The following is an 11,007-nucleotide window of genomic DNA, read 5'->3' as shown; positions in this document are numbered from 1 at the left end:
ACGGAATGATGGTCATGTGTATCAGACATGAAACATTAGCACTTTGACGACAGAGCCATCGGATACGATCGCCGCCTGTATCGTAGTACCAACGACATTGAATACGCCACAATATGTCTATGCTCACTGTTCGTCTTACATGGCCTTCCTACTATCGATAACAGAGACCGCGGCATACGAGACATGTATACGGCGTCGCAGATGGATCAGTCGGGAGGCATTGTGATATAACTTGAGAGTATGCGATACCGCGCGTCTACTGCATGGACATGAGTATGAGGCAATGGCATGTAGTAAGAGGTTAGCATGATAGAAGCTTAGCGAGGTAGTAGAAGATATGAAGATGAGACGTGCATACCTACTTCCCTCTATTGACTTCTTCAACAATGAAACGTGCTCGTTTGTGTGTCTCCGACCGTAACGCAACTCGTGCCTTCGGTCATGTTTCCCCTTCTTATCGAGTATCTTCGAAATCACCCTTGCGGGCAAGTTGTCTTTGTATTTCCGCTCCATGCTCGTCGTGCTACGAGTACTCCAAACCTGTACCCTTAGTCTATAGCAAGGTCACACATTTTGCGCAGAGTAGAGTAGGGAGTGTATTCAGTTCAAATTTGACTAGACTAAAACGTGTCCTTATTACACCAGCCCTCTTACCAGTAACATGAAGGAGTGTTGTAAGGAAAACAGACAATCAGGGTAGCCTAATGGCTCCCATGGGAAATCGAGCTTTTGGTGCCGTGAGGCGGTTGTCTTTGGTATATGGTAAAGGAAATGGACATGACGTTTCAGAGTGGAGCAGGCAATTTCGTGGAAACAGTGATGTGGGAACAGTGATATGGGGCGCTTTGGGTCCGCAGGGTGGGGGGATGTAGCAAGAGATGGAAAGAACACAAAAGACACAAGATAGCAACAGCAGCAGCAGCAATGTAGCAGGCATCAAGAAAGAGAAGAAGCGCAATCATGAAGCATGTACATTAACGTTTGAAGATGAAAGATTTCCAGCTCTTTTACCCCCATCTAACCAACTGCTTTCTGCTCCGTCGTCGTCGTCGTCGTCGTCAGATACATTTACCCCGGTTTACCCTCCCCTTTCAAACCAACCCGATGCGAATACCCCTACCCTGCGGATGCAAAAAAAAACCAAATGCCTCAATCAACTACCCACAAGAAAGATAAAGCTATATAACCGAGTTCCCTCAGCGAACAAGAACAAAAAAAGGGTATCGACAATGTCCGCCGCGAAGCGTATGGAGAACAGGTGGAGATAGTTTTCCCAGATCCAAGTCTTTGGTTTCAAGATACAATGACCCGCTAAATGGTACTCTGAAACAAGAAACAAACAAAGCAACGCGATAAAAAAAAAACACGCTCGGTAAAGAAGATGCTAAATGAAATGGTGATGAAGTAAAACAACGGATATGTTGCCAATGATGGTGGAGAAGGATGCGAAGATGTCGTAATGTATAGGCCGTCTCAGTTGTATATGGTGTGTGCAAAATTGGCTACTCGAAATCGAGAGCCTAGATCATGGGTGTGTGCTCGCCGCTCTGGTATACGCCAGCTTGTAACGTATTGGGGGGCATGTTGGCCCTCAGCTCCTTGGGATGCCTATAGAATGGCTGACCATTCTCAGTGGGAGGGATGACCTGCTCCATAGGCTGCGGTGGAGGCGGAGGCGGAGGAGGGATCTGGTTGAAGTACGACTCATGGTGGTTACCCATGTTGTTATCACCGGGAGGAGATCTCGTGTTGGGTCCACGTGGGAAAGAGAACTCAGGAACACTCTCGTAGGGAGACCGCTCAGCGCGGTTGACTGGTGGAGATTTGGCGCGCTGGGGCCCACGGCTGGTGCTACGCATGCGTTCAGTTACGCGCTTGAATGTCATACCGAGGTTTTCGCTCACACTGCCGCGACCCCGTCGGTGAGCGTGTGGAGATCCAGTAGCAGAAGCTTGAGTGGGCGAAACTTCCAAGGGCTTCTCGCCTGGGCTGTTGCCCTCAATGGCAATGTTGATCATGCCAATGCCGTTGCCACCGCCGAGGTTTAGCGGTGGTGGAGGTGGCGGCGGTGGGGTTGCTAGGTGCTGGAGCTGAGATAGTAGAGGCGGTGCACGACCATGGTCTTCTGCGTCGATAACTATGACTTGGTTGTCCTGATTCTGGCTTTCGTGGATCGTCTCAGCGATGCTAGCTGTGATTGGAGGCGGGCTGTGACGCTTGTAGTTGGTCTGAGGAAGGACATCGGGCATCGTGTTTTGTCGAGCATGACCACGAGATCCACCTAGAGAGGGGCGTCTGCCGATGGAAGGGTAGGTAGGCGAGTTATATGAACTGGATGGGAGTATGTCTTGCGGAGGTGCTGACACAGATCGTGAGGGGGGCGCGATAGGCTGACCAAAAGTGGTTGCAGGAAGGAGAGGCCCAATGTCGTCAGTCTCGCCGGACTGAGATTGTTGGTGTTGCATATTGTCAGGGATGGTAGGCACGGCAGGAATATCGTCCTCTTCGTTCGGGTCGGCGGTCATGTATCGGGGATGACGCATGGCGCGGGGGTTCGCTGGGAGGCCAATGGGTACGGATGTTGTCGATGTTGGTCCTGCACCGCCCATTCTGTTGGTAGGTGAATATCTCTTAGTCATCTCCGGGTCCGCTGTTTGGCTTCTCTGAATGGGATCACGATACATCGACATTGAGTTCAGCATGTCATCAGTGTTCGACCGCTCGTGAGAGATTGGTCGGAATGCGAGATCTCCAGGATGAGGGATGAGTGGAGCGGATGGACGCCGAGCCAACGACAGTCTGCGTTCTTCTAGCTCACGGGCAGCTAAAGCCTTCCTTGAAGCTGTGGTAGGACGCATGCGCGATACACCAGAACGTCCTGAAGTCAACGACTCAGGAGAAGCATCCCGTCCATGACCCCTTGTTCGGCTGGATTCCCTTAGAGCCGGCGTAGGTCTACGACTCATTGATCGGTCTCGTGGCGCACGGCGCTCTGGGGAGGCTTCTCGGCGACTGTCTGCACCGCTTCCTGAAGGTCTGCGGCTGCCGCTGCGATGCCGTGGGCGAACAGGTTCATAGTCGACAAATCCCTCATTGTCGTCGCGTTGCATGGGTTGAGGAGATACAGGAGAGTTCTCGCCCCGAACAGCGCTTCGTCCGCGACCTTCAGCTGGGCGACGACTTGATGCGCGGCTAGTGCCTTTGCTTCGAGCACGCGTGGTTCCTTCCGGAGACTCATTACGGCGTGTAGCCGTCTTGGAGGATGACCTAGTCTTGCTTACTCCTTGTCTTGCTCGGCTGCGAGTGGTGCGGGTGCTGGCGACAGACTCTGTAACAACTGGAGAAGCAACGCTCATCTTATAGAACCTCTCATCATCGAAATCTTCCGTGCTAGTCCCTGCTTCCTTCTTGTTCACAGAATAGATCCCCGCATCCTCTGGAGACATTGGGACAGGCGAGGAAGGAGAACGCTTTGCAGGGCGGATGTAGCGGATACCTGACCGTCCACGGTTCTGCGATTCTTCGCGGTTGCGACTGCGAGTGCGCGCTGTGCGTGAAGCAGGCCTTTCCTCATTTCGCGAGTTAGAGCGGTTTTGCGCATAGTGATTAGCTTCGTCTAGGCTGCTGATGTATTGGTCGATGCTGCGCGCCTTAGCACTCTTAATGCTTGTTCCGGTCAGAGGTGGGCTAAGTCTGTTGGTATATCCTGTTTCCGGGCCGACTTCGACTACATTGTCTGTCATGTCCAGATGGAGCTCTTGAATGTTCCGACTTCGAGAGCTGCCACGAGACTCGCTATGTTTCTCCTTGAGTGCATCGAACACCCCTACTGCTGGTGAAGGTAGATGATCGCTGGATTGCCCTGGATTGAACGTTGTTGCAGAGAGAACAAAATCTTTGGAGCCACTTGTTGCTCGGCGCGTTGAGAATGGCAACGTCTCGGCTTCACGGCCGATGTTGTCAACAGCGGTTCTCGGATGCGACTCACCACGGTGGCCTCGGTCCGGGATGGCCAATGATGCGAGGACTTCGTTGTTCGTAGCTTTGCGGCCAGTATCAGATCGCGAAGGGAAACGTTTTCTACCGTATGAACCTGGTGTCGCAGTTCGTGCCGAAGAAGGCTCTCGGGAGGGATCGCGGGCAGCACGGCCAAGCCAGCCGTGATGGCCTACAGCAGGACTGATAGCTGACTCAGCGATAGGCGTGACACCCGCGTTCATGGGTGTCTTCTCGTCTTCTTCTCGGACAATTTGTTTAGGCTGGGGACCGCGAGTGAAGTCAGTGACGAGCTTGAGCGAGGCCATCCTAGCCGCTACTCGGCTGCTGCCAACACTGCCACTAGGGGGCGACAATGGCGGACTCATCTGGGAGCCAAGGAGTGCCTGCTTCTGCGCAGAGAAAACTGCATCTTGCGCACGTGGCGAGAACCAAGGCTCAGTAGTTTCGAGACCCATACACGAGAAACACCGCACTGCCAATTCTGCCTTGCCGTGTGATACAGCATGCTCTCCCCATTTCCTGACCAGGAAGGATTGTCTTTGCCAGTCAGTTGGAAATGTCAAGCAGGTCAGTAGAATGGCCTCCATGTAGTATTTGCGAGACACGTAGACCTCGATAGCGTCATTGTGTTCACCAAGTCCGAGGAAGATTGCGACGGCAGGATGGATGTCGCCCTTCTCCAGAAGACGCTGCACGAAGGCCTCACCGACCTTCTTTTGTGAACCATGTCCCATGTTGCTCAAAGCCAGCAACATCCAGTCTGAGGAAGTCATTGACTCAGATCCAACCATAGAAGCCATGAGGTCAGCACCAAGATCGCCGAGCCACTTTGACAAAAGTACGGCAGCGGCTGACCCGGGAGGATGACGTGCCAATTCGTCCTGAACCAAATCCTCAATGTCTTGTTCCCACCCGAACACAACCTTGAGCATGTTCAGTCGAAGATCGTCCGGGGTACGTTCTGGTCCAAGATCTGTAGGGCGGAAGGGTACGTCACTAAGCCTTGTTTTAGTGAAAGGAAAGAGATCCATGTGCTGATTCTTCTTGGATTCGTCGGGACTTCTAAGGACTTCCTTCCGCAGAGCTGAAGAGCCGTACCGAGACGAGGATGCAGCTGATGAGATTGATCGGATGGAAACGCTCTCCCGCGTTGAAGTGCCGGCCATAGAAGATGTTCCGGACGAGAAGATGGTACCAGAGCCACCTGAGCTTTCTGATCTCTTCGATTTAGTCGACCGCTGTGACGCCGAACCGTGCGACGGCCTGTCATATCGGTAGCGTGGAGCGCGACCACTGCCAGATGATCGGGAGCTTTGAGAGCCTCGACTTGACACGGGGCTGAGGGGCCCAACGCGATCGCGGCGTTCCTCTTCGAGCTGGTCCATCTCCATGGCGATCTTCTGAAGCGGCGACATGGCAACACCTTCATCGGCACTGCTTTCTGATTCGGCAAGCATCAACGGGATTGTCTTGGACTTTGATGGGAGAGCAGTCAGCGGTGTCTCCATTTGCTGCTTCTGTTCGTCGAGAGAGCTGGGTGGTGATGGGGGTGTGTTGGCGGGTGCATGCTGAACGTTAGCTACCATTGTGGCGGGACCGTTGCTGGGGTTAATATCGTATTGTTGGATACTGGAATTACGTCCAATGGTGAAGAGGGTGGCAGTAGGGCCGTAATTGCAGATGGCAGCGATGCCATCAGTTGTCGGCACGGTTTCATAGGACACTCTCTTGGTGCGGACATCCCACGCGCAGGTTTGACTGTAATGTCACGTGTCAGTACGAAGGACCTATCGGGGATACAAAGCAAGGGACGTACCCTTCGGTGTACTGTACGATTCTACCATTCTTAGACCATGCAAACCAACAGGGGCCGGGTTCTCTCTGTTCCTTTTGGTTAAGAACACGAATCACGCAAGGGGCATCGCTGCCATGCTGGGCCTTTGGCACGCTCCATACCCGGAGGTCACCGTCTGATGTTTGGGCGGCCAACATCTCCGACTTTTGCTTGGATGAAGAGCCATGCCAGGCTAGACCTGCGATAGGCGATGGGTTACGCGGGGTGGTGAGGGTGTGCAGGATGGTGAAGGATGGCTGCAGGGTGGCAATTAGAATGGAGCCATTGAGGTATCTGGAGTTGTCAGTGGTGATGCCGATGCGTTGTCATTTCTTCTGCACGCACCCAATGGCAAATGTTCTGCAGTCTGAAGCTGGTGCTAATGCTGTGATGGGGTCGAAGATGGTTCTCGCGGACAGGTGTTCAGAGGTGGAAGGCTCGAACAGGATGATGTTGCCCTGCGCATTTCCTATGCATATGTTAGCACCGAAACAGGCAATGGCGACTGCCCGACCCTGACACTCACCAAAAGCAACATTCCCGTTCCTCATCCACGTCGCAACTCTAATTTGCTCGTACGACGCAAACCTCGCCACCTCGTCGCCGGTGAACAGATCCCAAACGATTGCAGTCGAGCCGGCGTCGTAGGAGACGACCAACCGACCTGCTCCTCGTTCGCTTGTTGTGTCGACTGATATCCACGACACATCTTCCCGGTGCCTGTCAAAGCGTCTCTCTACTGCCAAAGTGTCGTGGTGGAGGCATAGGATCACATTCCGTTGCGCATAGAGCAGGAAGGAGCCGGTTGCCGCACAGGGCTCGAATGCGAATTCATCTTGACCCGGCGTTGGGGGTTTGAGTTTAACGTCTGTGGTTCGAACCGAATTGCTTTTGATCGAGTTCGAATTCGCGCGCTGTCTTAGTCCAGTCGACATGTTGAGGGCTGGATCTGGGTTGGTCGTCAGTCGGGTCAAATCCGCAAGGGCCCGCGAAGCGCATAACGATGAAGACAATGGCGATTTGGGAGCACAGGAGTACAATCAGGAGCTTCCATAAAAGCGAGTATGAAACTGCAAGACGTCAGGGGAATCCAACTCACTGCAGAGAGCAAGAGCGCGCTAAACAGCAATGCGCTGACAGCTCCACGGCGTCTGGAGGAGGGTACCCTTTGGCCCCGCCCCGGTCTCTACAGGGATCAAAGTTGAGGCGGTTAAACAGAACTTGGGTACCGCTTTTCGTCTTATGCGGCGGTACAACAACTTGCAGCTGAAGAGACAGACGAACAAGCAAGACAGTGAGAAGGTAGAGAAAAAGCGACAACTGCGCAGGCGATGTGTGAGTTGAAGCGCGTGGACGCCCGCCTATCACTAACGGCGCTTAGAGCTCCAAAGCCCGACTGATACTCGCTCGAAATAGTACGAATAGCATCGGTTGGTGCCGTCTAGCCAACGAGCAGCATACCCGGCAGGAAAAGGCGTCAACGGGCTGGGGTTGAGCAGCCTCATTCGCTCGCCAACTGTGAAAGGTCGACATTGGACCTTCGGGAACTCGACGAACGAAGCAGACGCATCCTGCAATCCTGGAAGCCAAGTTGGTGACACCGCATGTTAATGGTTAGGTTCGCGCCGGCGTGCCTGCGTGGGTTTGGAAAGTAGCCTCTCAGAGGGCTGAACGGCACAGGGACGAAGATGCGGAAGACTGGGGTCCTAGGGGCACACGAGTTGGCGAATCTCATTGGCCAGCTCATGTGCCTACCGCACAATCATCACACTTTCGCGCTCGAAACCAGCGTATCAGCAAGCGGTACGGCCGCCTTGGACCGGCCCGTAAAGGATGATCCCTACGTGCTCAAATATGCGACATGCCTCGTCGACTCGATGCATATAACGACTCTCTGTTCTCGACGCTGGCATGACTCTTCTCAAAAGTACGGTGACGGTAGCGCCATCACGACATGTTCACAATTTTCCACCTGCCGCTTGGTCAACCGTTCGCATACTGAAGCGTCCGTCGTCGCCGCAGCTAGCGCATCGTGCCCAAGCTTCTGCGCAACGGACTCAACCCGCAGCGTTCGGGAGCGGATATGTAAGTTGGTGGCACAAAGGTCACGGTCCCTGAACGACTATCCTGCACAAGCCATGGCCCGTCCCGGAAGAAACATCAAAACCTCGTGCACGACGTGGGAAACCCCACGAGATGGTAGTTCCGACTTCATATTCGAACCCAGCCGCTTGTATCGCGGAGCCATTGTAACGTCTTGCAACCCATGCTCGACTAATGTGTTGATATCTACATGAGGCCTACATACGACCTACATACGGCCCAGGAATGATTCTGTTGTTGAACCAAGCACAGAGCATAACGTGCCGCTGCAGACGCAGGAAACATAGAGGCACACGTCGCTAACCAAGCACAATCGATCTACTCCCGCCCCGTCAGGTTCAAGCAAAGTCAAAGCTCCGCCGATCTGGCATGCGAGCTTCATTCCCCGGTCGTGATATATGCATGCCAGTCCATAGTGGCTACAAAAACCTCGTGTTTCTTCAAGTGCCCCGGCTCGGCATGAAGAAACAATTTAGCAAAACTGCTTCAGGCCGTGTCATTAGCTCTCAGCAGCGTCTTACACCGTTCGAGCTATACCCAACGGTATCGCAGGAACGGGGGTGGGTGTCATGAAGTTGGGCACGCATTGCTAGTTCCGTGATGGATTGTTCGCACTTCTTCATCGATGCAAGCGAAGCGCCCGACTAAGGAGCTGAATCCCAGTTCTTTCTACACCGTCTACCAGCCACGCGCATTTGCCCCTCTTCTCAGTACAGTGCTCTATACTTCCCCCACGGCATTGGCAGGAAAACAGCGGGGGATGCAAAAATTGCAAAGCAGTTTCGCACAAATCGCGTGTCGTTCCTGGACAGAAGCGTGCGTACTACTCTATGTGAGTCAAAGCATGCATCGCTGTCAACGCTGCGGGTCCACCCAAACCGTACCGTGATACAGCGTGGCCAATATACGGACCCGCACGATGTACAAGAGCTTCGAGTACCAGAAAACAACCCTAGCAAGATTTGAGAAGAAGAAAAAGCTTGTCTTGGGCATATCCCGCGATATACAGGGGACGGGAAGAAAAGGATCATTCACCATGATTCAAGAGTGCGTAAAGTGAGGGATTGCCGAATTGAGAAAATGTAGGGCTGTTCGGCGACGAACACTATCAAATATCCAACCGAAGGCACGGTGACGTCGCTTCAACAACGCCCAACTGGTCGTTCAGCAAATTGCTTTTTCGTTCGCGACTCCAAGCATGTAGAATGCGATTCCCATCACGAATGCGGGTGGATGCAGATGCGCTGCATGCAAAAGAAACATGGGAGCAACTACCGAAGCTCGCTCTTGGAGCGCCACACATCTCAACAATCACACCTCAAAATTCGACTAAGACGCCCGTCACATCCTCATCACATACCTCTACTAATCTAGAATGATCATCACGAATAGCGCTATTATGTGTGGAAATGGTAAGGGAGTATTGTTGAGGTAAGACATGATGCTGTAGATTCTGCAAATGGGGTATCTATCTAAACGATGGCTATGCTATGCTAAGGCTGGTAGGTGGGGGTATCAAATAAAGGGAAAACAGGCGAGCGAGGGAGCTTATCAGCCACAAATAAGCCTCTCGCTCCTTTTGCGCACACAAGCGGCGCATACAAGATTGGCATTCCGATTTGCGGAAGCGGGGGTATCGAGAGAAAGAGAACGCCACGAAACCTGCAAAAGCGAGGATTTCGTCACAAATGCTATCCTCCAATCCGTTTCTTCATCCAGCTCCAAGCCAGTCTGGAGTTCCTCCTCTTTCTAAATGATCGCCAGGATCTGCGCAAGAACGCGGTCTGGATGCGGGTGCGCAAGCACGACATAACGAACGACGCAAGGGAGTGTTGCGCCTTGAAGGCTGTCTGTCGTGTGGTGGACGTTGAGACAAAGGCGTCCACGTTCACACCGTTGATAAGAATGACAGTGTGACTGAGGCTGACATGCGGGGGAGGTTGCATCCACCCGTTCCTGTTACATCTCGTGGTGCTTGAAGTGAGATGCAACAGGACTTGACAGCCAGGTCGGCTGAGGCGCGAGACGCGGAATACTCAGGTCCCGGTGCGGGACATGATGAGTGAGGCTGACTGTGGCAAGTGACTGACTGACAGCTCATGTGACTCAGCCATGCCAACGTGATGCTGACGGATGCCAACGCGCGCGCCTAATAATGGTGACGTTGATGTTGTCAAGATAAGTTACTGATAGGGCTGTTAGTATCGCGTCGCGATTTGTTATCGGGTCGGTAAACTTACAATAACACGAATGCTATCGCTTGATTGCGCGCTCATTCAACCTGCTCTGGTGACTCGGAGATGGGAGTCATGGGCTTGGAAGTGCGACGCTGCTTGCCACTGCTGCGGCGACGCTCGCTCTTTGGCTTCTTGGGCGCGTACAGTGGTGGCAAGACGGGCATTGCCTGTGCCATGGGGTAGACGCGTGGTGGAGCAGGAGCCTTGTCGAGGAATGGGCAGGCGAAGTCGTCGTCAAAGTCCTCACCAAAGAGGTCGGCATCGCTAATGTAAGAGGATGGTGCACTGCGGTGGTCCAGCGATGGACCGGTAGGCCATGATGGGTAAGCACATGTTGAGCCACGAGATGATGAAGCCTCGGTAGAGTAGTTGCTGTACAACGAGGAAGTTGGTGAAGACATGTTGTTTCTAGGCGAGATGCTGATGGGCAGCGACTTTGATGGAGATGAGCCTGGTGATGATTCGAAGTGCATAGTTGTGAAGGTGAATATGGTGAACTGGATATAGCGTACGGGGTGGGTCGCTATTGTATATACACACTTGCGGGCACTTTCGGCGCTACAAGATTGCTGTGTGTTTTCGTGATTTTTTCGTCAGTTTTAGTGTCGCGGCAACTAGACCGAGGTGCAGGGGCGGGTTGATGATGTATGACGCCGATGTGGGTTCTGGCTGGAAAAACAGGGTTGCGGGTGCTACTCCGATAGCGTCGGGCAGCGTCTCGAAAAGCGATACGGGAGATTTGCGATCGTTGGATCTGGTCGTCTGGTCGGGGGCGTCTGTTAAATAACAGCCACGGGGTCACTCTTGCGGTGCTAAAGCAAGGGTCAGGAGTTC

At 53.3% G+C, this 11,007-nt stretch overlaps 3 protein-coding genes across 3 annotated transcripts; all 3 read right to left on the bottom strand.

Moving 5' to 3' along the window:
• Positions 1-1,520: 1,520 nt before the first annotated feature.
• J4E82_009350 (uncharacterized protein) lies at positions 1,521-2,609 on the bottom strand (the record flags this gene model as incomplete). The annotated part of the gene is made up of 1 exon (XM_051735575.1): positions 1,521-2,609. The coding sequence occupies one exon, from the start codon at positions 2,607-2,609 to the stop codon at positions 1,521-1,523; it is 1,089 nt and encodes a 362-aa protein (XP_051584676.1).
• A 353-nt stretch (positions 2,610-2,962) lies between these two features.
• On the bottom strand, positions 2,963-6,768 carry J4E82_009349 (uncharacterized protein; the record flags this gene model as incomplete). Its single annotated transcript, XM_051735574.1, has 5 exons — positions 2,963-3,223; positions 3,282-5,757; positions 5,816-6,127; positions 6,179-6,302; positions 6,360-6,768. The coding sequence occupies 5 exons, from the start codon at positions 6,766-6,768 to the stop codon at positions 2,963-2,965; spliced, it is 3,582 nt and encodes a 1,193-aa protein (XP_051584675.1).
• Positions 6,769-10,208: 3,440 nt separating this feature from the next.
• Positions 10,209-10,574, bottom strand: J4E82_009348 (uncharacterized protein; the record flags this gene model as incomplete). Its single annotated transcript, XM_051735573.1, has 1 exon — positions 10,209-10,574. The coding sequence occupies one exon, from the start codon at positions 10,572-10,574 to the stop codon at positions 10,209-10,211; it is 366 nt and encodes a 121-aa protein (XP_051584674.1).
• Between the last annotated feature and the right edge of the window lie 433 nt (positions 10,575-11,007).

This window comes from Alternaria postmessia (assembly GCF_024291825.1).
Source record: "Alternaria postmessia strain BMP 2775 chromosome Unknown scaffold_88, whole genome shotgun sequence".
Lineage (NCBI taxonomy): Eukaryota > Fungi > Ascomycota > Dothideomycetes > Pleosporales > Pleosporaceae > Alternaria > Alternaria postmessia.
The sequence above is the reverse complement of the archived record's forward strand: the minus strand, read 5'-3'. Positions and strand labels throughout refer to the sequence as shown.